General features: G+C 37.1%; 1 protein-coding gene across 6 annotated transcripts; it reads right to left on the bottom strand.

Annotated features, from left to right (window-relative positions):
* Nucleotides 1-4,155: 4,155 nt before the first annotated feature.
* Nucleotides 4,156-20,786, bottom strand: LOC18444393 (transcription factor LHW). 6 transcript variants are annotated; one of them, XR_016045069.1, is made up of 10 exons: nucleotides 19,943-20,786; nucleotides 10,814-11,029; nucleotides 10,272-10,368; nucleotides 9,644-9,685; nucleotides 9,458-9,517; nucleotides 6,304-8,034; nucleotides 5,624-5,725; nucleotides 5,364-5,504; nucleotides 4,993-5,216; nucleotides 4,156-4,614 (listed from the first exon to the last, which is right to left on the bottom strand). XR_016045069.1 is itself a non-coding variant. In XM_088852601.1 (10 exons), coding segments are annotated over exons 1-10 (2,622 nt in total). In that variant the 5' UTR covers nucleotides 20,038-20,786; the 3' UTR covers nucleotides 4,156-4,612. The 6 variants fall into 6 exon arrangements, 4 of the variants coding, with proteins under 4 accessions (XP_088708727.1, XP_088708725.1, XP_011627129.1 ...); XR_016045068.1 differs by having other exon boundaries at nucleotides 4,156-4,594; XM_088852601.1 differs by having other exon boundaries at nucleotides 5,081-5,216.
* Between the last annotated feature and the right edge of the window lie 6,487 nt (nucleotides 20,787-27,273).

Below are 27,273 nucleotides of genomic sequence, written 5' to 3'. Positions count from 1 at the left end.
AAATTAACTTTCAACCCCATTAACACCTCATAACAAATCAAGAATCTTTCAATCTTATCAATTTGCTCCCTATCAGCATCACAAAAGAGGAGTGTATCGTCAGCATATTGTTGGTGAGTAACTGGAAGGCCATTCTACCTTAAACCCAGAAAAATACCCACGAGACACAATATTGAGAATCATTTTAGTAAAGCACTCCGCATACAATGTAAAGAGAAAAGGTGATAGTGGGTTACCATGTCTCAGGCCCCTAGAGGCCCTAAAAAAACCTTTCAGGATACCATTAATGAGAATAGAAAAATGAGCAGTTGACAGGCATCCAAAAATCCATTTTCTCCACCTATGACCAAAACTCATTTGTTTCATCACCTCTAACAGTATGCACCATTCCACCATATCATAAGTCTCCAAATCCAATTTAATCACAACACCCCGTTCTCTGCTTAACAATCTTGAGTGAATACATTATTGAGCAATTAGTACACTATCTGAAATCAACCTATTTTGAATAAAAGCCAACTGTGTATCCGCAATAAGCATAGATATAATATAGCATGGGAGAACATTATTGTGTGTCATTTTCATAAGGCCTTTTCTACTGAAATCTCGTTCAAGCCTAAATTGATTGGGATGGCTTTCTTGACAATTCCCCCCTCAGTAGCAGACACTCTAGAAATAGGGGTTTCAATGGAAGAATTAAAGCGGGAGGACTCCCATGAGATAAGACCCCGGGTCGAGATGGTTTCCCCTTAGCCTTCTTCTAGCGGTTCTGGCCATTATTCAAACTAGAGTTGTTGGAGATGGTTAAGGATTTCATGGAGACGGGAGAATTTTTTAAATATGTTAATGTTACTTTTATAGCATTAATTCCTAAGAGGTCGGTGATTTCTTCTCTCTCTGATATCAGGCTGATCAGTCTCCTTACCAGCCTATATAAAATTGTCGCTAAAATCATTGCTAAAAGATTGAAAATGATCTTTTCTCTCCTTCTTTCTCTCTCAAATCTCTCTCTCGCATGTAAAACCCCTCTCTCTCCCAAGTCTCATCTCTATCTCCTCTCCCTCATTGGTTGATAAGGAAGCCATACAGTGCCTAATTATGGTAGAAAGAATGTCGTAAAGAAAATGTTATCTATTACAGTACTTAAAGTATCGTAATACTACTTCAAGTTATTACGGTATTTTAATTACTGTAAAACTTAATATGAATTATGGTAAAACGACTATTGTGAGGGTCATTTTCGTCCCAAAAAAAATCCAAAAATGAAGAAAAATGGTGTAGACGAGGTTTTGAAAGTTGGTTTTTTTTTTTTCCATTTAAACTAAAATATAGGTGTATTTGTTATAATTACTCTTTATTTAATGAAAACTTAAATAAAAATTGGTCAAGTAGGACCCTAAATGCTACCAATTGATTGTTTAAATCTATTTTTCAATAATTTTATATCCTCGTGATAAAATCATGAAAATTGTACATTTATTTAAATATATATCCAATACTCTCACTCTATTTTTGAGTCAAAGCCAAAATATTCAAAGTTATAAATTTGTGACATTTTATATTTTTGGCCAACTTTTTGCCTCCGATGAACTAGAACATACTTAATACCAATTTTTAAGTTTTCTAATATAATGTTATTTCTTGGGAAAAGTAACAAGGAGACCATCTACCTTAGGTACAAGGTGGTCAAAACTAATCATGACCATTGGATGTGAAATTAGATAGATGCATTTATTTCATTGCCCAAGCTCAAACTTCAAAATAAATTTTTTCAAACTTTGTGACATACCCAAGCTATGACATACCCAAGCTATTAAATGATTGTAAGCAATTGTGACTTTATTGTACCAAAGGCAAATGATCTCATTATATATAACTCCTATTGCGATTTTTAGGGTACATTGGATTTCGGGAGGAAGCCATGTCTTCACGAATTACCCAAAAAAAGAGAAAAAATGTATCTTCACATAGTTCGGAAGTGGCAGCTTCCATGCACATAAGCCACCACTTATAATTTTTCACATTAATTTGGAAGCTGCCACAAGTGGAGACTTTTAAAATATTGTATTTCCAAAAACCAAACATACGAAGTGCAACAGCTTCGTGAACCATCGCTTCTCAAAATTGTAAGTGTAGGGTTGCCAAGGCATAGGTATAGGCTGGGTTAGCCCTACCCCATGCCTGGCCCAGGTCCCTATAGGGGTGGGTGAGCTGGGCTTTGCCCGGACCGGGCTGAAGGGGCCCTAGCCTCATTCTCCCCGACCAGGCTTAACTGCCCTTGTTATAATCCTGGGCCCAAGAGCACCTGGCCTCATTCGTCCAGACCAGGCCTAATTGCCCATGTCACTAGTCCAACCCAGACCTAGTCTAGCCTGCCTCGGGCCATGTTAGCTTGGGTTCCTCAGGCCAAATTCTAGAGACAAATCCTGGTTTTCATGGCCGGGTTGCCCGGCTCATTTGTCACCGTACAAAACGGCCTAAGCGTCATTGAATGAATCCAACACTCGTTCAAGGGGTTATCGTGTCCAATCTAATACTATCCCTAATAACGCGTGCAGATCTTAATGTTTTGGTGGTCGTGACCACCACTGGTATTATACATGAGTGCACTTTGCCAAAAGATATTCCACTTCCATAAGAGTAGATTGTCCATTTACTCCCTCATGTAAAACTTCACCTAGAATTAATCTCAAGAGAAAAAATTTCGAGGATATAAGCACTCCAAACCATAGATTAATATCAATAAAAAAATTTCCTAAATATTTCCTTCTTGCACTTGAAAGAAATAATGACTCAAGGTTGAATGGAGACCACCCTATTTTGAGATGGTGAGATCGGAGTATTAGAAAAATTTTATTTTTTGTTTTTTTTTTTGGGTGAGGTTTGCATGAGGTTGCCTCCCCATAGAGTAGAGGTACGGCACGCTTCTAAATTGTCTGGAGATGTAGTTTAAGCATCAGAACCTGGCTTGAAAATTTGTAAACAACTCTAGTTATAAAATTGAAATTTTCAAAAATAATACAAATCGAACAAATCTATAAACACTTGAAAAGTTTGAAAATAAGCGGTCCAGATAACTTGCTACGATGTACTATTTTTTTGGCCTCAAAATTCTTTATTATCATGTTTTTTTTCATATCCATAAAAAATCCATAAAAAAAATTTTATATCCATAAAAAATCCATAATTCATAATATCCATAAAAATTTTGGCCTCAAAATTTTTTACATCCATAAAAAATCCAAAAGAAAATAGTGTTCCCAATTTTGATGGTTTCCAACATTGGAAACACTCTTTTCTATTGGATTTTTTAAACACACCTTACTTTTACAGTATAAAATTGCAACCTTATATACACTTTTTCCCTTTTTTTATTTAAACTAATTATCTAGTAATTCATAAAAAAGTAATGATCCTATGAGACTCTCCCACACCCATATATATGACCCCAAATAATCACCATTAAATTTAACACAGATCTCTAAAAAAATCAAATCCCACACCCATGTGATAACTTTTTTAAAGACGTGTCAAATTTAATAGTGATCATTTGAGATCCTACACACATGTGTGGAAAGGTCTCATTGAATCATTGCTCATTCATAAATGGTTCGCAAAATTTCATATTGAAAAAATCATCCCAACTAAGTCATCTAGCTAAGGAAGTAGATGGAAACCACGCTCCCAAGGGAGCATAGTATATGTGCCTACTCATGTAACATGCTTTTCCAAACACAAGCATCCATCAACGAAACAGTCCAGCTACTAGATATAATCCCGTCTCCCATTTATCTTTCACAATTATTCCATGTCAAATGGGATGGTTTGGGGTATGTCAAAAAGTTTTTAGATTTTTTTTTTTTTCAAATTTTAAGTATACTCATAACCATCCCATTTGAAATGTGAAGGACAAGAATGATTGTGACCTTACGCTAAAAGTGATCAAAATTTTCCATTTCTAAAAATGAATATCATCGAGGGCATGTTGCAATGTTATGTTGGTTTGCCTTAGGAATTGCCCCTACGACCGCACCCCAATCATACGCCAATGTCCCCTCCTTTCCAAACACAAAAACTACATCACTCAACTTGAGAAATCGGCCAAGACATCAATCCCTTGCAAATCCTTTAACCAATTATACTCGAATATACATGTACTCATCAAAGAAAATTTCTTATGCTCAACTAACCAATCCAAACATTCACACAAAATCCAATTAAACAAAACATCAAATTCACAAACAAAAGATCCATGAATTAAAACAAAGATTAAAACAAGAAACAGTGTCCCACCATAAAAAAATTACACTTGATAAGTGCCCAAACTCAATCTATAGCTTAAGAGAATCGGATTTCAGAACACCAGTCATTGCAGGCAAAAAAGCAGAGCCCACTCTCGATGTTTCTGAAACCCTTAGAAAACTCAATGCAAAGTCTTGGCCAAACCCATAACAGGTATAGAAGTTTGGGGGGTATCGTTAAAAACCCGAGAGACAGAGCTTGCACACTTTGGGCCGGTACTACTCTTTGTCGTCTGTTCAAGGAGAGGGGCTAGAGAGAGAAATATATCCATCCTTGTGATATCCCTGTTTGCCTGAATGAGCCAATAACTTTCTGTAAGACCTTCCACAAAGGAAAAGAATCAAACTCCAAGTATTTGGGAAATTAAGGAAAACATCCAGTGGAAGAGCACAAAAATTAGAAAATAACCTTAGGTTTGAGAAAGAAACTTATTAGGATTTTTAATCAGGACATGAACCCATACTTTGGGAGGGAAATCACTGAACTTATCATAGGAGGTTTTAACAAGAATAAAACCCAAAAATTTGAGAGAAACCACTGAACTTATTTAAGGACAGGATATATAGAAACTATAGGTCCTTTGTATTTGTCGGAAAATTAATAGGAAATAAGTTGTCTAATTTAGTTATAGGAACTTTTATCAGGCAAAACCCCCAAAAAGTACAGGGAAATCTGAACTAATTTTAGGACCTTTTATTAGGGGAAAGACCAAAAGTTTGGTAAAAAGATGGCTCCATTTCCACTTAGAAAAATGTTGGCTTTGGTGATTGTTGCTGACATGCTGTTACCTCTACCGCAAAACGTGCCCAGATCTTATTGTTACAAGCTTCCATCACTCCCTTTACTATGGTAAGTCCCAACCCTCGGATTATGTCTGCAATTTCAAGGAAGAAACCTCTTTCATCGCAGAGCATCTGCTACAAAACCATTATGGTAAAATGGTGATTAGGTTGTGGATAACTCTTCTATAAAAGTCACTGGCGAGAAAAACAGGGTTCTATTCTTTCGCTTGGCAATCAAGAAGACAAAAGGAAACCAGCTCAGATTGAGAATGAGATTACCTCCACAAGCATGTGACGAGGAGCATTCAGATTCTCAACAATGATAGGGCAGATCATTGGTTGGGAGCCAACATCAAATGCCCATGTTGCGCCACCTTCATAGTTATCTTTTAAGATCAAACCACCCTCCTTGCTAATCATCTGTTCACAGAAGATATTAGTCAAAGAACATGTATTCTTTCTTTCACACACACACACGGGGGAGAGAGAGAGAGAGAGAGAGAGATTTTCATGGAATAAAAATTATAGATCTGGACTACCTTTGGCTCCCCAGTGTGTTTTAATTTGTCCACATGCTTCGTTACACTTTGCAGGAAAAGCATGTGGTTGATAGTTTTTTCTAACAAAGCATCAATGCTACACTGCACAGGAAATGAAGCAAAAAAGTAAACAATGGACATATATCAGGAGGAAGCAGAAATGGGTTGGCAGAGTCCCAGGCGATATACAAACTCCAAATAAAAGAAAAAAAAATGAACTGGTAACTACTCCAAGAAATCTAATGAAAATAAAACTGGATGCATAATTCTCAATTCATAATTCCAAAGTGACGAGTTTATCAGTCTCGTTTGCTTTAGATTTATCTGCCCCACTTTGTTGAAGTGATGAGCTTTTCATATACTCTTTCACGATGGGAGCTATTCCAAATACATGCAAATTTACCATATTTAAAGAAAAAATTATAACATGGCATACATTTACCCAGCCAGGCTATCCACCATCTGTTCTAAATGATGGATGGCGGAGATCAACATATTTACCAATGACATTCACCTGAGTATGGTTAATCTCTAGCCTCTACCATAGAGAACAGACCTGGATTCCCTGGCTGTATAGAATAGGTACACAGTCCATGCATGGTCTACCTACCCTCATATCAGTTACCAAAATGAAAGGAAAAACAAATGAGTGAATGCAAGTCAAGCTAAAAAGAACTCACCTTTGCCCCGTTGGGCACAATCTCTCGTAACTCTTTAACACGGTCCTGGATCATCTGGCGATCTTTAGGCCTAGGTCTGGTACTTTCTCCAGGTCTTGCCCTTTTCCTGTTCACTTTCAAAGGCTCTTCAAGCTTCTTGGCATGGGAAATTGAGGTTTCCTCACACTTGATGCTCTGACCATTCTCAACACAAATGTTACTGAGTGGAGATCTCGAGACCGTATCAGTCTGAGAGTCAGTAAGTTTATCCACACTAAATTTAGGGTTAAATATAGCACTCGATCTCTTTGAGTCCCCATCTAATGGAGCTTGAGAGAGATCGACTAATCTAACTTGCTTCTGTTCTGATATAGATGAAAAAGAGCTGCCTAGTTTTGTTAGTGCAGTCTTACAAGATAAGTTCTCATCAGATTCCTCATTAGTGACTGAATGAATGTCAGCAATCATGGCATCAAGAAGATTATCTGACTTAGTATTGGAAAAAAATGCGTCTCCAATTCTCCCCTTGTTGAACGCATCAAGAGCAGGATCAGAGATGGTGGAAATGCCAGTGCTTGAATTGCAGTGTTTGGAATCCTCCCCTTGCTCAAACGTATTCTCCCAATTGAATTGAAACTCATTTAATCCCAAGTCAAAACCCAAACTATCAAATAACTCGTCCACAGAACAATGTCTCAGTGGTGCATCAGTTACCTTAACATCCCCATTATTTACAAATTCCAAGCAATTATTAGCTGAGATATTGGCACTGTTTTCATCATATGACAAGTGTGATGATTCTGGACTTCTTTTCCCGGAATTTGACTTACCCACAAGGCCTTTTTGAACAGAATGAGAAATCTCAGTCAAGGGCATATCCCCATAGCAAGAAACAGGATTATTTCCACCTGACCCAGCCAATGATAACCAAGGGGATTGAAATAAACGATTCTCTTCTTGACTTGACAATCCAGTCATTGTTTGCATTTGAGTAATATCTGTCCCATTTATATTGCCAAACTTAGGTGAACCTGGACCATGTACACTTCCCAGTTGTCTGTTTCTTTCAAAAGACAAATCAAAAATAGAATCCATACCATTTCTAGTGCTACTTGAAGCAGTCGTCCTATTTTCAAGCCCTTGATTTTGTACCCCAGTTAAAAGCTCTTGCTCCATGAAAGATGAAGTGCTACAAACAGCGCCTGAACCCATAACCAAAGACCGATCACCACTTATTGAACTTATATCATACAGTGGAAACTTATTATTGGATGGAAAAATAGGGCCAGAGCCACCAGACATAATCACTTGGGCATCTCCGGTGGCAACCATGCCATTTTGGACAGTGACAGAATTGGATGGATTCACTGAAACAAATGCCTTTTGTAAGGAGTTATTGTAGTACTGGGTTGGGGATAAACCAGTAGAGTTGCTGGTTAGTGGACTTGCAGAAGCACAGGCCGGAATGCTATCACAAGACAGGGCATTGAAAGAAGGTTGAGATTGATAATTTGATTCGGAAGCTATAGTTTTGAGCATTGGTTTGTTCCATATGTCAGCAATCAAGGGTGGAAAGACCCCCTTAGCATTGAAGTTCCTGTCAAAATCTGAAGGAGTGGTTTCCCCAAGAGAGCTGTGCAACTCAAGCTTCTGGCTCCATGGTTTTTGCATATAAGGGAGAGCACCTGGGACCCTACCTAATCGTATAAACACACTCCTCACATGACTCACAAGCTCCAAATTCTCCGCAATCTGCAGAAAGAAAAATGGCCAATCGTAAATCTGAAGGGCATAAACTCATGGGACAGATGGACTATGCAAAAACAGTCCATACAGGTCATCTCTGTCCAATCAAATGGAGCATCATGGAGAGTGTGATCCATCAGAACTGGAGAAAACCCCAATGGTGAGTCCCACTCTCTCTCAACCATGGTCTATCATTTCTTTCAACAGATGACGGTTTGTCATATTTCATTTGTAGAAGTATATTTTCCCCATGCCCATTCAGAAGACAGATTTTCTTTGCATTCAGTTCTACATATAGAACCTCTATCCAAAGAAAACAATACACAAGTATGAAGCTATAATGTTAAAGACTTTCAAACTCAATTTCAAGGGAATATGATTATGGCAAGAAGGTGCCATATTAGTTCTTATCAATGTTGGAAAATTCACTTGGCAGCACCTAGGAGATGGGGGGATCTAGGCCACCTAGGCGCCTAGATACATGAGAACCAACTTGTCGATTTTTTTCTTTTTAGGGTTTGGTTAAATACCAAACTCCCCTGCCAAACAGTAAACGCATACATTCACAAATCATAAATTGTATCAAATAGCTAAACACCATAGAAAATCATATATTGAAATCGCCACAACTCATAAAATGATGAAAAACATTAAATTTTCAACTTATTGCACAAAAAGCATCCAATGTTTCAAACAAGAATGATGAACTCATAGTATCATATAGTTAAAAACTATAAAAAAATTTATATCGAAAATCCCCACAACTCATAAAATGATGAAAACATTAAATTTTCAACTCTTTGCACAAAACAATGTTTCAAACAAAAATGATGAACTCATAAAGGAAACAGAAATTCATAAATCATCACTGCTAGCTATAATTATAAAATTCCGGATTTTCATTCAATCCTGGATTACTCGCAAGAACTCTGGATTTGAGTGTGTTTTTGGCTTGAAATTGGTTCTACAAGGGGTTGGGGGCTTAAAATGAACCCCCATGGTTTTAATACAAAGAATTGGGGGGCAAAAGACTGGAAATGCCCCTAACTGAGGGAAATATTTGCCATCTCTGTAATTTTTTGCGGACCGCCTAGGCGCCCACATTTATGCATGCTTCCACTCCCGCCTGCCGAGGCCTGGGCAATGCACCCAAAGCCTCTGGCCGCATAGGCGGTTGGCAGGCATATTTTGCAACATTGGTTCTTATAATCCATCATCATAATATTTGATATATAAAATCCTAAACAAACATTCCCCATGGCCTTTAAATATCTCCCTAAATCCAGAAACAGATACGCAGACAATTCAAAGTTCTTCTCTAACAGAAATATAGTACCGAGCCTCAGCTTGCACTAAGACCAACAAATAAAAGTAAAATAGAATTAAATAGGCTACAATTCTCTCCCTATAAGGAACAGAAGCACTTTACCATTTGAGTGGATCCAAGTTGAACAACACCATGGGGTGAAACAGAAATGACTGCAATTGTCTGCAAAACAAAAAGCACACTGGTTTCCGTTAAAATATCCAGTGAACCTAAAACATAATAAATTTGAACTAAGAAATAGGTGCCAAAAGCTAACCAAAATATAATAGCAAACAAAAGTTATTTTACCTGTATCCCAACCAAAAATTGCTCTTTCCATCCAGAAGCAACCTGGGGAAAAGAGATTAAAGATTATCAACAACATTCATCAAGCATAAAAAGCTGTTCTGATACAACTTAGCTCCACATTATAAAACAAATGAGTATAAACAAGTAAATAAGAAGGCTAGCAACTCAGACCCATGTATTCAAAGGAAATAAGACTAAGATTCGTCATGATACTATAGAACAAAATTCAACTAAAAAAAACAGAAGGCAAATTATTGAACAGGAACCAATCCAAGAGGACAAAAAAAGGATTATGGATCAGTTATAGTTTTATGAACTTAACTCCTAGTTAAGCACGAAGTACTGATATAAATGAGAAGTTCATCTGAACCAAAAATAAATGTTTTATTGATAAATGGAACATCTGTACACTTGCATGTACATAGAAATTTGTTGGCACAATTGTCTGGAAAAAGAGAGACAGGGTGCAGGAATCATGTTGATCTTAGCGTATAAGAATGGGACTACAATGAAGGAAGGTGATCGAGCTATTAACCAAATTTTTTTTAGGATTTGACAGATTATTAACTACAGCTGATTAGTCAAAGCAACAATCACAAAAGAATACATATTAAGTCCTGGGTTATACCTCTGACACAGATTTAAAATCTGCAGGCCCCATTGAATTTCCTCCAGTACGAAAAATCCACTGATGTTTCCCCGCTAAAGCAACATGGCCAACAAATCTGAAACAAAACTGTACATTATTATTATAAATGGAAACACAACAATTAAGACATTTCATTTTTCCACTTACATGATGTAGTTAGCAACACTAAACACCAACAGCATAAATTTAAAGGTATAATGTTACAGTTATGAGCATTATAGACACTGAGGCAATTTCTCTGAGTAACCTGAAAGCAGGCAATGAGTAGCCTTAAAATGAGAAAACTTCAACCAGCTAGGGTTTTTCCTATTCTTGTTTCTCACTCTTGAATATTTGAGTATCTCAAGAAGATAGTTAAAAGGAAAACAAAAAAGAATTAAATAAAATTTTAAAAACTTTATAAAAATATGCATGCATGTATTTATGTACAAATGTATAAGGAAAGGAACTTCCACCCATTTTTATGGACAAATTGCTATAACAGATGTCTGCAAATCATATTCAGCACCAAGAAAATGTACCCTTCTCCTATAACATGGATCTGATCAACCATCTTGCCAACAACCGCGCGCAGTTGGTCCTCTCCTTGCTGTTTAACAAGACTAGAGTGGAGTTCTAGTGGATTCAAAAAGGATTCCCATTCTTGTAGAAGCATATCTGGATCTGCATTGGTAGCACACTCAGAGACCGCTGGATGGTTTCCAAACTCATAATATCCTTCTCCCAACATCAATATCCTAGACAGAGAACCCATCAGCTTCAATGTGAATAAACAACAGCAACACCAATAAAAAGAAAAAAGGTTATAATACGCAACCATAAATTGACGACTAGCAAGCCAGTAAATTTGGGTTAATTATTAAGAAGTAATGAGTCACATAATTAAAAACCATGCCTTATTAAGGATCGAATTGACAATTATGAATCTGCATGTTATTACTTCTGCAAGATATTCAACATGGACATTTTAATAACAAGGGCTTTCACTCTAGAGTCATATAGGTAACAAAAGAAAACATCACACACCAAAAAGTGTAGAGTAAAAATCAAAGCCATGTAAACAGAGCTCTCACATACACCCAATGGTCACGGGAAAACCTTGAGCAGCAGTCCCTTTCTAAAAGGTCGTCTCCCACCATAGATGAGACAAAATTTGCAGGAGAACTACCATCAAGTTCCAATTTACAAAACCAAACATTCAGTTGCAACATTGCATCTGACCATCCTCTTATCTTGTATCATAACTCTAGATTTCTATCCCGAAACTTGCTCCAAATGAGTGCATGAAATAATTGAGTCGCTAGTCCTTTCTGTGAATTTTAGACCGTTCTCACCAATGTCTTTGAAACCCTTATAATTCTACTCCCTATAAATGAGCTAAAGATCCAAGCAACCCAAAGTTCAACCTTCTAGGAGAAGGAAATTGCCTCAGACATTATTCCTAGAACACCAAAAAGGTTAATGGAGAAACTCCACACTCAAGCAGGACTTATAGTGGACAATTGCACTCAAACAAATATACAGACACAAATGAATTAATGCAATTCATAAATCTTTGCATGCTAACCCTTGATATAGACCTATTGTCACTGAAAACTCACTCGTCTCTCCACTAGTTGTTCGTACAGTAGTTAGCGCTCCATCATCACCAAATCGATGTAGTGTTTAAAGACACCTTTATTTTCCAACACCTGCCAAATCAAATCTCGAGGTACTCTACCATAAGCTTTCTCTAGATCAATAAAGACCATATGAAGGTCTTTTCCCTTCGCCCTAAGCTTCTTGATCAGTTACCGAAGTAGGAAAATAGCTTCAGTTGTTGACCTTCCTGGCATAAAACCAAATTGGTTTTCAGATACACTCGTTTCATGCCTTAGTCATTGTTCAATGACTCTCTCCCAGAGCTTCATAGTATGGCTCATAAGCTTGATCCCTCAATAGTTTGTACAATTCTGCATGTTTCTTTTATTCTTGTAAATATCACAATATTTTTCCTCCATTCGTCTAGCATTTTCTTTATTCTCAACACCTTGTTGAACAGCTTCATCAGTCAGTCAATGCCAATTGCTCCCATGCACTTCCAAACCTCTATTGGGATACCATCTGGTCCTAAAGCCTTTCCTATCTTCATCCTTTTCAAAGCTTGACATCATAATCCTATGAATGTCTCTATGACCTCCGTCGTCACTTAATTATGGGTGACTAAGTAGGCACCTACAAGATGTGCCTAGTTATGGACAACTTAACTAGGCACCTACAGGATGAGGTACCATGGTGTATGTTGTTCGCAAATGACAGTTTTGATTGATGAGACCCAAAATGGCATCAACACAAAGTTAGAACTTTGGGGGGTGCTCTAGAATCCAAAGGTTTTAAAACTAGTTAGACTAAGACAAAGTATATGGACTGCAAGTTTAGTACTAATAGGAGCAGAGATGAGAAAGTAGTCAAGATCGACGGCCAGGAAGTACAAAAAAGGCCACACTTTAGATATCTTGGGTCGATAATCAAGGAAACTGAAGAGATCGAGGAAGATGTTGTACACAAAATTAGAGCTGGGTGGGCAAAGTGGAGATGTGCAACTAGAATTTTATGTGATCACCGCATACCAATGAGGCTAAAAGGCAAGTTCTATAGGACAGCGGTGAGACTAGCTTTGCACTATGGGGCAGAATGTTAAGCGGACAAAAAACAACACACTCATAAAATGAGTGCAACGAAGATGAGGATGTTGAGATGAATGAGTGGCAAGACAAGAAGGGATAGAATTCGAAATGAATCTATTCAAGAGAATTTAGGTGTGGCACCAATAGGCGATAAAATGAGAGAGAATAAACTTAGGTGAGCTGGTCATGTGTGGCGCCGACCAAGTACAACACTTATTAGGAGGTGCGAGTTAGTTCAAGTAGAATGACTGAACTGAAAAGGGTAAAGGATAGGCCCAAAAGGACGTGGTTGGAAGTAATCCAAAAAACTATGGGGACTTATGGCCTCACTGAGGATATGGCCTTTAATAGAACCAAGATCCATGTAACCAACCCCAATTAATTGAAAAAATGCTACAATGATGATGATAAATATATGCATGCATCTATCCATCTATACATAGATAGGTATGCAGATAGATAGAAAGATGGATAGAAGGACAAATAGGTAAGTAGATCAATAGATAGACAGATATAAATCGATATATATGCATGCAAGTATGCGACTATGCAATGCATGCTAAGACATGGAATTTGAGAGGGAAATGGCATCATGATAGGAAGTGGTCTTCCATATCCCAACAAAATACGCAGCCAATAAAATTGAACAATTGTTTCGATATTTATCCTTTGGTGTCAACCAAATGCAACTCTCAAGACCTTCACAATTTAATAATTTCATCTTTCATTGTGTCATAACGTAAAGTTGTTATTAATATTTCTAGATTTTCTCCAGAGTCATGTGACATCTTTAATTAGCAAGACCAAACCATCAACATTGTGCAAAACTTAGTATGAATAATGTTCTTCTTTGTAAGAGCTACGGTCTTCTCAATTATTTCTATGGACCCATTGTCGAGCACTCATCAATTATGAGATGAGAAGAAAACCCAAAAATTGAATAAAGAACAATTGATATCAAAGGGCAAATCATGGATAGATGGCAGATTTTCTTAAGAAGCATTTTCTAAATTCTGAGGCAATCGATCTCATTTTGCTCAAGAAATTGATCAACCACTAGAATCTATGCAAAGTCATTAAAATTTGTTACCCAAGAATTGCACCAGGAGATCAAGGTATAGTACCACATAGATGTAACCAAATGATCACTAATACCTCTGCATTTCTCAAATAGAGTTAACCGGCTATGTGGTTCGAAACCCTATTTTATGGTGATGAAACATTTACATATAAGCTGATCCCAATTAGTTGGGAAAAGCCCTGACAATGATGATGAAGCATTTACGTATAGAAAAACTGAGGATAATTCAATAAAACAAGATTTAATCCGCTCCTAAATATGGATAGACAACCAGCTGTACAATCCATACTGTCACCTATACTTCAGGTGTAAGAATAAAACATAGAGGGTGAATTAGTAAAATTATGAGCAGCGAAATATGCTCATAATTTTGGAGGGGTGAGGTCCTATGGTGTTTATAGTTTGCGGATGGCATAGCTTTGATTGATAAGACTAGAACGGCATCAATGCTAAGTTAGAACTTTGGAGGGATGTTGTAGAATCTAAAAGTATAAAATTAGTCGAATTAAAACATAATATATAGAAAACAAGTATTAGATAAGATTGATGGCCAAGAAGTACTTAAAAGATATTATTTTTTATATCTTGGATTAATAGTCCATGAAAAAGGAGAGATTGAGGACGATGTCGCGCAAAAAATTAGAGGTGGCTGGACGAAGTGGAGATGCACTTTGGAGTCTTATACAATTGTCACATACCATGAAACTGAAGGAGAAGTTCTACAGGACAGCTGTAAGACCATTTATGCAATGGGATTAAATGTTGGGCGGTTAAAAAACAACATATCCATAGAATAAGTGTATAGCTGAGTTGGGGGGATCCATCTATTACACCTAGGCTATAGTTTATTTATTTTTAAAATAATTTTTTTGTTTGCACTATAGTTTATTTAATTAAAACAACATAATGATGGGCATATGCACTGACCATGGAGTGGTGCAGTCCCTAGCTGACATATGAGGGTGCGCAATCAAAGATTTCCCCTCCATGTACATGGGCCTTCCTTTATGCCTAGTTTTACCTCGCCTCTCCTATTGGAGTCATATTGTCAATAATTCGACTGGAGATTTGTTGTTGGAAAGGTAAATTCCTTTCTAAGTTGGGTATGCTTACCTTGACCAAGGCCACTCTTGTCAACACCCCTGTGTTCCAGATGTCCCTTTTCCATATCCCGGCCTCGGTGGCTGCAAGGTTGGAACGAATTATGAGAGAGTTCTTCTGATCAAGAGAACATGCAAGGAAGTTTCACCTCATCTCCAAGCCCGAATTGTGCATGCCCAAAGAGAAAGGGGGTGTTGGGCATCCGTAATCTTAGAGCCCACAATGCAGTCCTCTTAGGCAAGTGGTGGTGGAGGTACGCCACTCAACCCCAACACCTCTGGAGGGAAGTTATCCGCCACAAATATTGTCGTGGAAATGATGGTTTCCAAATTGCTAATCCATAGGTAACATCGCGGGATTTTGGAGGTCAGTCCTTCACTACAAGAACCAATTTCTCCAACATATTCACTTCCTCTTGAGGGAGGGGAAGAGGGTTAAAGGTTGGACGGACACTTGAATTGGCCACACTCCCCTCAAGGATCAGATCCCTAATCTTTTCCTACTAGCTCGTGATTGCCAGTCCTCAGTGGCTTAGGGGCGTCTAGAGGTCGCCAAACTTCAGGAGGCGCATTGTTGATCATGAGTAAAAAGAATTTGCAGCCTTGTCGAAATTGATGCACTCTGCTTTCCTTTCTCCTAACGGGGAAGACAAAGTCATTTGGGCACCAACAACCTCTGGACAATTCTTGGTGTCCTCTTTCTTCGGGTCCTTACCTGCTGTCAACTCTGACCCTGCCTCCACACCCCTTACCCTTGCCTCCAAAGCTTGGTTCTCTCTCATTCCCCTGAGGATTCAGGTGTTTTGCTGAATTGCACTCCACTAAAGAGTATTGACTATAGACCATATCCAAAGGAGGGGTTTGTCTTGCCCCAACAAATGCGTCTTGTGCTTGGAGGCCAAAGAGTCAAACACGCACCTTTTCCTCTACTGTAATCTAGTCAAAGCCCTTTGGACCAACCTACTTCAACTTTTTCAATGGTTGTGAGTCACCCCTAGATCAATTCCAGACCTGTTTCAAGCCTTCCTCTCCACTTCTTGATCGAAGGTGGGTAGACTTCTTTGGAATGCCTCTGTAGCTGCGACCATTTGGGTGTGTTATGGAGAGAAAGAAACACTCGAATCTTTATGGGAGAGCAATCCACAATTGCATCCTTGATTGAGAAAGTTAGGAATCTCGTCTCCTTTTGGGCTAGAAATCACAAGTTCTTTAAAGACTATGCCCATTTCGATCTCTACAGCAATTGGGAAACTACGTTGCACCTGACCCCCCATAGAATTGCTTAGGCCTCTCTTTAGAGATCGCCGGAACATGGCTGAGTTAAGTTCAATTTTGATGGTTGCTCCCTTGGAAAGCCTGAGCCCTTTGGCATAGGAGGCCTTTTTAGAACTCATGATTGCAGTGCGCTCTTGTCCTTCTCCCATCCTATTGGTCTTGCGGACTCTACTATTGCTAAGGGTCATGCCCTATTGGAGGGACTTCGCAAGTTTAACCCCTATTGGAGTCCTGAATTAATTGTGGAAGGGATTCCAAAACTCCATTGCTTGGGCTTCCAACACTACTCCTTGCATGTAGCGGCTTGATCTCATATTCGACGAGATTACCTATATTTGTAGTGGCTTGCGATTGGCATGGAATCATGTCTATAGGGAAGCCAACAGCGAGGCTGACTCTTCGGCGAAGGAGGGAGCCCAATCCAACCAAAATTGCGGGCCTTAAACCGTCATGTTTTCCCCCCCCCCTTCCTTTTTGTACCTCTAATCACACACTGTATGGCATTTTTTGTACCCTTTCAGGGTTTTGAATATGGGGTCTAAAAAGGGGTGCCTCATTTTTTAAATTTTTCTCTTTTAAGCAAGATAAGTGAACATTCTCCTAAAATACGTACACACATACATACATACATATATATACATACATATACATGTATGTATGTGTGTGTGTGTGTGTATATATATATACTTCAGCAGTAGAGAGACTTTTGAATTGCGAGGTACCATTACAAGCTCAATATATACGAAGGTCATTCCATGAAATAACTCGAATTTCAAATCATTCACTTGCTTCAACTACTAATGCTATGGTTGTGGGAGCATCAACTCCATCCCTATGGGCTTCTAAAGAGCAGGAGAGCATCAACTCCGTCCCTATGAGCTTCTAAAGAGCAAGAGAAATTGTTGGAATTCTATATATATATATATATATATATATATAGGGAGATACTACAAACCGCCTATTGGCAAAAATGAACAGTGATTTCACCCACCCTCATCACCGTCCAAAGTTCATCGTACAATCACGATTGTCCGATAGTGCTTCATTTTTTATTTTTTTTCTACAAATAGGAATGATCTGAATTTTGGAACGTGTGCTCATCAAAAATAACCGAATCTACGAAAAATATTTTACTTGAAATAAATTGACCAAAATACCCCCGAAACGTTTCAGGGGTATTTTGGTCAAATTTTCTTTCGCGAATTATTTTTTATATATTTTTATTAAGTGCGCCTCACTAGATGTACACACGCTTCAAGTTACAATTCTGACTTATGAAAAAAAATGAAAAATGAAACACTACCGGATAATCATGACCATACGATGAACTTTGAACGGTGATGAGGGTAGGCGAAATGACCGTTCATTTTCGCTTACAGGCATTGGAAAGACTTTCCATATATATATATATATATATATATGAGTAATGATCCTATGAGACCCTCCCACACCCATGTGTATAAGACCCCAAAGGATCACCATTAAATTTGGCACAAATTCCTAAAAAAGTTATCACATGGATGTGGGACTTGACTTTTTTAGAGATCTGTGCCAAATTTAATGGTGATCCTTTGGGGTCCTACACACATGGGTGTGGGAGGGTCTCATAGGATCATTACTCTATATATATATATATATATATATATATATATATATATATATATATATATATATATATATATATATATATAACTTTAAAGACATTCATGAAGCAATATTCACAACAGATTTTTACTTTTACACAAATTCTTTGTTGCACAGTATAAAACCATATATTACACTAATCTATAATCAAATTTCTCATAATTTTGCGAGGGGTTTAGCCGATTGTTATAATTAATCTCCCATCCAACCAAAACATGCAACTAACCCTAATTTGCAAGGCTCCCTTGCACATTTGGTACCACATATCATCAAGACTGGTCCTTTTTATCATCAATGATCATCTCAAAATCACGTTCAAAGAATAAATGAAGTCATCTTTCTGAATAGTTGATGGAAATCACAACTCAATTACTCAAATTAACCATCAATTTCTCCCAATTAATCATTACTTTCTATTAGAGAAGCCAAAAATCAGTGATATAGTCCCAAAACTCTTAAGCGCTCTTAATAAGCTTAATAAGATTGGGCTTGTGCTTTTTTGGGGGTTTCAGGGGATGGATTGCCCCCAAAAACTCTTTTGCCCCTTTTTAGGAGGGAAAAATACTTTAATGCCCTTGGCTGACGGCCTTTTCTACCCTTGGCCAAGTTGTTCCAAGGCGCCCGATTTGAAGCCATTGCCTAGGAGGCGCCTAAGAGCAAGGATGCCCCAAGGTACCCGCCTAGGCATTTTGGCTAGGGCCCTCTGGCCGAATTTTCGAACATAGGGAGGTGATTTGGTTCATGTGGAAGGCTCCAAATGGACAAGCGGAAGGTTCAAAAGGAAACGAAAGGAAGTAGTGAGAAAATAAATGGTGATTTATGATCTAACTAAAAGTATGGCCCTTGATAAAGCAGAATGCTGGAACAGGATTTACGTAGCCGACCCCAAGTACTTGGGATAAGTCTCAAACGATGATGATGATGATGATGATGAATTGATGATGATAATGATGGTGAGCAGGCAATATGCCCCCCTAAGAGACTTTTGGTGTAATTTTTTGGAATTTTAGTCATGACGCTGAAGGTTCTATTATCACGTTGAACTCTTAAAGGGCCTTTTGACAATACATGATATTTATAGCACTCAACCAACCAAGCAAAAGAAAAAGGGATTTCTTTCTATAGATGCCATTTTCAATGACTTACATAACTGTCCTTTGTTTCATTTTTTTCTTCCACAGAAATTTTATCTCTTTTGTTTCAAACTCAACAAATCACACTTTTAAGGAAATGCTTTATCAGTCTTCCTAAAAATTCGGCAGATAGGTTGTTCACTAAAATCCCAAAATAGAAATAAGGATATAAGATAAAAAATATAGACAAACATCAAGTCACTATCTTGCTTTTCATGAGAAGCAACAAAAATGAAGGGAAATTCTCCCAAGCAATGACCAATGACCAATGAAGTATACCAAAATATCTAAGCATCCATAAAAGCTGAAATTGCATGGAAAATTATCTACTAATAGAATTCAACAGAGATAACAGCCACAATTTTAACACATTGCTAATTGATCAAACAAATAGAAAACACATGCAATCAAAAAATGCAACACAATAATAATAATAATAAATCAAATCAAATATTAACATGCATGCAAGTGACATTGGCACCAAAAACTCCTAATGTTAAGAAAAAAAGGATTCCCATCACCTACTCCAGACCAGCAAAATGAACTCCAAAAGCTGCCAGTTAAACAGTAAGACTTTCAATTTTTTACGACTCAAATGAAGTATTGCTCACCCCGCAAAAAAATAAAGTATTGAATTTCATGTCTCTAACATAAAACATTGCATTTTGCTCCAAACCAAAGAAAATCAGAGACAAAAAACACCAAAGAATCAAAGACAATGAAAAACAAGAAAAGTTTTGATGAAAGTTACATTTGGTTTCGGCAGTCATGCTTCCAAAATACAGCATACGACCACCCACCCTCACTGCAAAAGCTCTTCAGAGCTTCTCTCAACGAAAGCCCCATGGTCACTATGCCAGAAAAAACACGCAGAATAACTATCACCAGCTTCAATATCCGGCCATGTTCATTGAAAACCCCAAAACACTAGCTTCCTCTGCAAGATCCTCTTCCTGCCTGTTTCGTCCTTAAAACTGCACTCCTCTTTCTAGCAGGCTCTGAACTCCCAAACCTGACCCAAGCTCTGCAACTTTCCATATCTCTCTCTCTGTTTCAAAGAAGATGCTCTCTTCTTCAATGAAGAAGAAGAAGATAAAAAAGAGGAGGAGACGAAGAAGAAGAGGAATGTTACAAAGAGCAATGGCGTTGACGGTGAACTAGAACTAGACTACCCCACAAGCTCTGATCTCATAGGACACCATGATTGCCTCCATTTTAGGCGGATTTAAAGAAAATAAGGAGCTGGATTAGCAGGTGAAAAGCACTGTGTGGAATACGATTCTAGGGTTTATCACTGGTTTGCCGGGTCCTCTCGTTCGAGGTTTTCTTCCCATTCCTCTTTTTACTGGGAGTTGCAGAGCGGGACTGAACGTTAGAGCGAAGATTCTAGAGAGAGAAAGGGTGGAATTTCGAAAGAGAATTGAAGCGAAGACCGTAGAGAGAGAAAGATTAAAAGAAAGAGAGAGGTGAAAGGGGAAAGCTTCAGAGAGTAGAGCGGAAGTTCCAGGAAAAAGTTAGAGAGAGAATGGAAGTCATACAGAGAGTGACTGTCTGGTCACGCTCACTCTCAATTGCTCCGTCTCTCTCTCTCGCTCAATTTTTTAACGCCTGATAGTAATTAATTATCAGGGGAGTGTGGAGGACGCCCATGGTTTCACGAGAAATTTACGGAATCGTCCCTGTCCTTTTGTTGCCCGAGAGATGGTGGAAATGACTTTAATATCCTTGTCGTCGCTTTCAGCACGACGCCATTACTTCTTTTGCTCTGTTTTTTCAATTAATTTTATGTTTACACGAGATTTGCGCAGGGGAAAGGATAGTTCTTTTATATTGTAAGAGAAATGTAAAATCTTTTCCTAATTTTTGTGACTACATCCCATATAAAAATTCTTTCTTTTGTTCAATACAAAGACAAACCAAAGAAGGTTAATGACAAATTTTATATAAGCTTTTTTTTTGGTAATTAAGTGGGAAAGATATGTGCCGACCTATTTTTTTCAGATAGATTAGGGAGTTGACTTTTTTTATGGTATCAGTAGGTAGTGTGAGTAGGATTGAAAACCACAACATGGTAAATAAGTATGGTTATGGTATTGTTGCCATGACCTGGCCCCTTTCTTAAAAAGTAGTAAGTCAGTTAGGATTTAGGCCCCTACTCTTTTGTGAGAATGAAGTCAGAGACCTCACTATACACATTTCAAAAATCCTCTAGAACAGAGTGTTCTGATACTAGAGAACCTCAATTGATTCTCTTGACTTCAAGATGTTTGGATACGTAGAAGAAAATATTTCAAACCTTAAAAACAATGCGTCTTGTAACAAATTAGTTGGCAGGTCTATTTTCAAGATTTTCATATATTTATTGATTTACTTGTTTTTTATTATTTTTTAAATTTTATTATAATTATAGATGAAATAGATTTTCTAATCAACAAAAGATTTCCAATACCAAAACGACATCTTTAACCAAAGTTCAAAGGTGTGTTTTACGTCTACAAGAGAAGTGCCTTATGCAAACCTCGCTCATAGGTTTGCAGGTGTACGGAGTTGGAAATTGTTTACTTTTTTTTTTTAACATCTGAAATTGTTTAGATTTTGGCATTCCACTTTTGTGTTGGGTGGTACACGCAAAAATGTTAGTTCGCCTATAAAAAACATGTAATTCTTATAGCACCCATCCAAAAATGTTAGTCCTCTTAAAAGTATTTTGGTCTGAGGCTATTTCAGAATCCTTAAGGGCATTCTTGTCATTCTAGTACAAACTTTGGGGCACTCCTGTAATCTTTTCCTTTTGAGACCGGTAAAACAAAAACGGTGGGTTTTTCAAGTGCCGGTAAACCGCCTTTTGACAACATTATGTGGTTTCGAGGCCATTTTCTCATTTTCTCGAACGCGTGATTCCAGATTTGTCCAAGATATTCTCGATTTTCTCTGCGCATTTTAGATTTCCTGTATATTCAACCATGGCTACTTTTGTCCATTCTTAAAAATAGCAGGTGATAGGCACTATGCCGGCGATTCTTTGCGGTGACGCGATTCTTCGCCGTGAAAAATGGCGATGTATACTCGTGTAGGGTCAAAACGGTAAATATCGGTGGCGGGTGTCAGAAAAAGGAAAATAAAATTGTTGTTTGCACCGAAATTTTGCTATTCGCACGCAAAAGGTCAAAAAAGCAAATAGCATGAAAAGAAATTCATCAACGTGGTAAAATGGGTGGCGATAGTGGAAAAATGGGGGAAAATAGCAGAGAAGAAAAGGATAGTGATTTGTTGCGGTCAGGCTTTTGAGTTTTTGCACAATAATTTTGAGTTTTGGCACAAGACAATGAGCACAGAAAGTGAGGATTGAATGTGAATAATTAGTGGTGTTTTTAAACATGGGAAAATTTTATATAGAGGCTAGGCTCTAAATAATCAAATTAGAGCCTACCTCAAAATTTTTATTAGAATAAGTTGTTTTGATGTCTAAATATTATCAAATTTATCATCTCGACATCAAGATGCAGGGACATAAAAAAAAAATAGAGTTCAAGTTTTGGAAGTAATGTATCTTGTAATACATTTTTGGCCTATCAATTTTCAAGATTTTCAAATTTTCATAGATTTGCTCGTTCTACATTATTTTTGAAGCTTTAAATTTTATAACTAAAGATGAAAATACAATTTAAGGCTCTTTTCAATATTGAAATCATATTTCTTGATACTATTTGAAAGTGGGCTCCAATTTAATTGTTTAGAACTTCGGTTCTATACAAACCGCACCCATTCAACATTGAGTATTTGACCAAATTGCCCTTGAAATAAAAATAAGGCCATATGGCCCCCACTCTCTATGACGCATATGTTACTACTTTTTTTTATAATTGATATGTAAATGAGAGAGAAACTCCCATTGTAGGATTATATTATGCTTTAGACAATAGTATTATGTAGTTACAATTTTGTTATGTAGCTAAGGAAGTTTAAAATTAAGTGCCTACGGATAAGGTTGGCATCTGGCCAAGCGTAATTGAGGCCAACCCTAGCCTTGGGTCAGCCTTTGTTCCCATAATAGCAAGGCCGAGCCAAAAATAAAATTTAAAAATTGAAAAAAAAATAATAAACAAAGAGAGTTGAGCCGGATTGAATTTGGCTAGCCTTACTCTCGAGCCCTAATTTGTAGCCTAAATCTTAATTTTTTAGAGCCAGACCACCCAACCTATTGCCAGCCCTATCCCGCATGGCCTTTAGTGGAGTTCCTTTGTGAGGTTCTATGAAGTGGAGCGCCCAGGTTCCAATGAGGCTATTTGCAAGTGGAACCTGAGTATGGAACCTGAGTATGTAGTAATATGTAGAAGACATATTTCAAATTTCCGTTCAAATTTTAATTAAATTAACATCAATTAACCCTTTTGGAGTATAAACTTTAGTTGAGACCTCGGATAAAGAGAAAAGGCTTTTTTTTTTTTTTTTGGCTAATGAGGAATTAAGGTTGGTTTTATTAGTTAGATTACAAGGGTAGTTCCGTCCTTAAGTTGAAAAAAAAATAACAAAGAAAGTAAATATTAACGGTTTTCCTTTAGGTTTTGTTTTTGAGTGCGCCCATCATTGTTCATCATGAATTGACGGGTAAGACGTACATTTGCACAAGCATACCAAACAATTTGGCGTATGAGAATCTTGACTTTATTAATTCAGATTCTATCCCGAAGGCCAAGCCCCTCTGCTTTACCATACATTTTCCTCTCACTAAGCGTAGAAAAAGGCTCTCTCTCTCTTAATTTTCTTATGACCAAAGTTAAGACTACCAAAGATCTCCATAGATTTCTTCTCCATCTTAAGGAAAAAGTTTAAATAATGTTGCAATCTTAAAATGTGGAATTAAATATACACATCAAAAATCCATCATAAAATGTTGTTTAGATGTTGGAAAACCGTCTAATTGATCATCTCTACATCAAGATGTAAGAATATAAAATGAAAAAAAAGATTTCGAGCTCGCAAAATGGTGGTTCTTGCAACACATTATCTGAACCGTCAATTTTCAAGATTTTCATATGTATATAGATCTACTTAATTTGAACTATTTTTAGAATTTAAAATTTTATAATTAAAAATAAAATTAAATTTTCAAATCATCCTAAAAATTTTTTTATCAAAATTACATTTATGATAAAATTTAAAGTTGCGACTTAAATGGATTGTTTAAAGTTGCAACCTATGCAAACCACACCCATCTTAATATTAAAAATAAGGATTTCTCCCTCACCAAGGATGCTCTCGCTCTCTCTTCCCCTCAATCTTCTTATCTCCAAGGATAAAAATAACCCATAATCTCTCATTGGATTTCTCTTCATCTTTCATCCTTCTATAGATTTATTCTCTATATAAACAGCAAAAAAAATCTTTCTCGGTGTAAATATAGTTAAACAGGGATCTGTCTCTTGATTTCTTCTCTCACTAAAAATAAAAACGGTAAAAAAAAAATCTCTCTTAAAAAATGCTCCCTCTCTCTTTTTAAATCTTTGTTGCCACTAAAGAAAAAATAATGAATAATATCTCTAGATGTCCTCTCCATCTAAAGAGAGGAAGGGATCTCTCTATATCTTATTGTACCTGAAGATGATCTTAGATATGTCTTCTCAATCTAAAGGAAGTAAAAAACATGGATCTCTCTCTTTATCATCCCCAATATATATGATTGAGAGCCCACAAGAAAGATACGGTTGAGACCGTTGTGATTCGCTTTGATAAAAAACAAGAGACATGTGGTTCATTGGCTTTGATAAAACAAGAGACGTGTGCTTCTTTATTAAATGCAAGGGATGCAAAAGCAAGCATCGGGCCGACAATGGGCCTCGTGGCTCCCAGCCTGACTCAATCCTAAAAGACTTGGACCTGGACCACATACCCGAGGGCCAGGCTAAGGCCAGTGCCGATCCGATTCGGCCCAGCCTGTCTTTTTTTTTTTTCTTTTTTTTTAATTTATTTTTGGCCCGGCTCGACCTGGGCCGGGAACCCTTCAGAAGAGGGCGGTCATTGATGCATTTCTTCTTGAATATGAAAAATTGGGATGTTCCTTGAGTGCTACGCACATTATTTTTCATGATAGGGAAGTGAAGTGTGACATGGGCGGTGAAGTGGGCAGGTTGACTTTGGGCATTCGTTAAAAAGTAATTCTCTCCTTTTAAAAAGCATTATCTCTCTCTAAAAATCATTCTCTCTCTCAGGCAAGTTCAATGGGAAATAATGGGAAGCTAAAGTAAACTTTTGGACTCTCGAAGTCCTATGGATGGTCTCAATCGAATAAATTGATGGAAATTTACTCGTAGTTAAAGTGGAGTTACAAACTCTGATGGATGTTTTTATGTCGGTCTGCAAAAGTAGGGAGTTTGTAGATGCATTGTCATGATCAATGCTTTAAAAAACGGCGAGTCGAATCCGATTCGACTCGAAAACATGCGTGTCCATGTCGGTTCCAACCAAAAATCGAAAACTACTGGTTTCTATCCGATTCAGCACGGTTCTAGAGTGAAACCGCCGTTCCCATCCGGTTCTATCCAGTTCAGCACGGTTCACACACGTAACGCATGACACTCACGTGCGAACGTACCCCACGCACATTCACATACGCACACGTGTGTCCGAGCGCATGTGCTAGCGTAGCCATGCATACTCACACTCACACACGTGTATCCGAGCGCACACTCACACGCACACACGTGTACCCGAGCGCACGTGCGAGCATGCCCACGCACACTCACACGCACGCACGTGTATCCGAGTATCCGAGAGCACCTGCGAGCGTGCCCCACGCACACTCACACATGCACATGTGTGTATCCGAGCGCACGTGTGAGCATGCCCCACGTACGCTCACACGTGCACACGTGTGTCCAAGCGCACGTGCGAGGTTGCCCTAATATTTTTATACACATTTTATAATTCATATTGCATAGGTATTTATATACCAAAGTTGAATACCCATCTTTCGATGTGGGATAATTCCCAAACATCATTAAATGAAAACGAAATGTAAATATAGTCTATTAATCAGCAATTTATAATCACTTGTAGTTAAATGGCTTGATGGTTATGGGTATGTTTTACATTCGAATCCCCTTGGGCATATGTTGTATTTTTGTTGTGTATATAGTGGTTGGTATAAATATAAATATTTTTGTTGTGTATATAGTGGTTGGTATAAATATAAATATTTTGGTAAATAATATAAAAGACATAAAAAAAATGAAAAATAAAAAATTATTTTTTTATATAACAGTTAATTTTTGTTGTATATAGTGGTATAATTATTTTTCTAAATAATATGAAAGGTATAAAAAAAATGAAAATAAAAAGTTTATTCTATTTGAAATATCCATCTTTCTACTAACAATCTCTTTTACTAAATTTATTATAAAAACCTAAAAAAATAATTTTTTGAAAAATTGAAGTGTTATTTCCAAAATTTATACGCATTTTATTAATTTTTACATTGATAACCAAATCTTTTATTTTATTTATGAATTTTTATATTATAAATCATGTAATGTACTATTTTTCTTATAGTTGTTAATAATACATTTTAAATTAGATAATATTAAAAAATATTTTTAATTTGTTATTATTTGTCTAATAAAATAATTATAAAATATAAACTAATAATTATAATTTCAGTATATAATATTATAATTAGTGAGGTTGTAATAATTTTGGATTATACATAGTTAGGCTGTAATAGTTTGGGTTTTTTTAGCGGGTTAGGGTTTTTCGCCAAAACGAGATTTTAATTGCCATTCTTTCATTGATTAGTCTACTCTTTATAATAGTTCATATATAATTATATATTTTATCCATGATAATTCTATGATTTTTCTTTTATGTGATGCAAATTTAATAGTAAATTTATACAGAGAAAGAACATCTCAATATTCACAAATTGATAAAAAAAATGAAAGTTAATAATGTAGGACCCTCATTTTTTTATTAGATTTCTAAAAAACAACATTTATAATGAATTTTAATAATTTTTTCGGATTTTTTTGAAGCTTAATCCGACCGATTCCCGATCCAGATCGCCGATTCACCGATACGGATCGGTTT

Source organism: Amborella trichopoda, chromosome 11 (genome assembly GCF_054954075.1).
Source record: "Amborella trichopoda isolate Santa Cruz 75 chromosome 11, AtrichopodaSantaCruz75HAP2 v2.0, whole genome shotgun sequence".
Lineage (NCBI taxonomy): Eukaryota > Viridiplantae > Streptophyta > Magnoliopsida > Amborellales > Amborellaceae > Amborella > Amborella trichopoda.
Note: the sequence above shows the minus strand (reverse complement) of the source record. Positions and strands in the feature narration are given on the sequence as shown.

Coding starts and splice junctions, on each gene's coding strand:
- LOC18444393 (XM_006854566.4), bottom strand. CDS start 20,037: ATGGGGCTTTCGTTGAGAGAAGCTCTGAAGAGCTTTTGCAGTGAGGGT. Junction 5,726..6,303: donor TTGTGCCCAACGGGGCAAAG/GTGAGTTCTTTT, acceptor TTTCCTGTGCAG/TGTAGCATTGATGCTTTGTT. Junction 5,217..5,363: donor CTCGTCACATGCTTGTGGAG/GTAATCTCATTC, acceptor GTTTTGTAGCAG/ATGCTCTGCGATGAAAGAGG.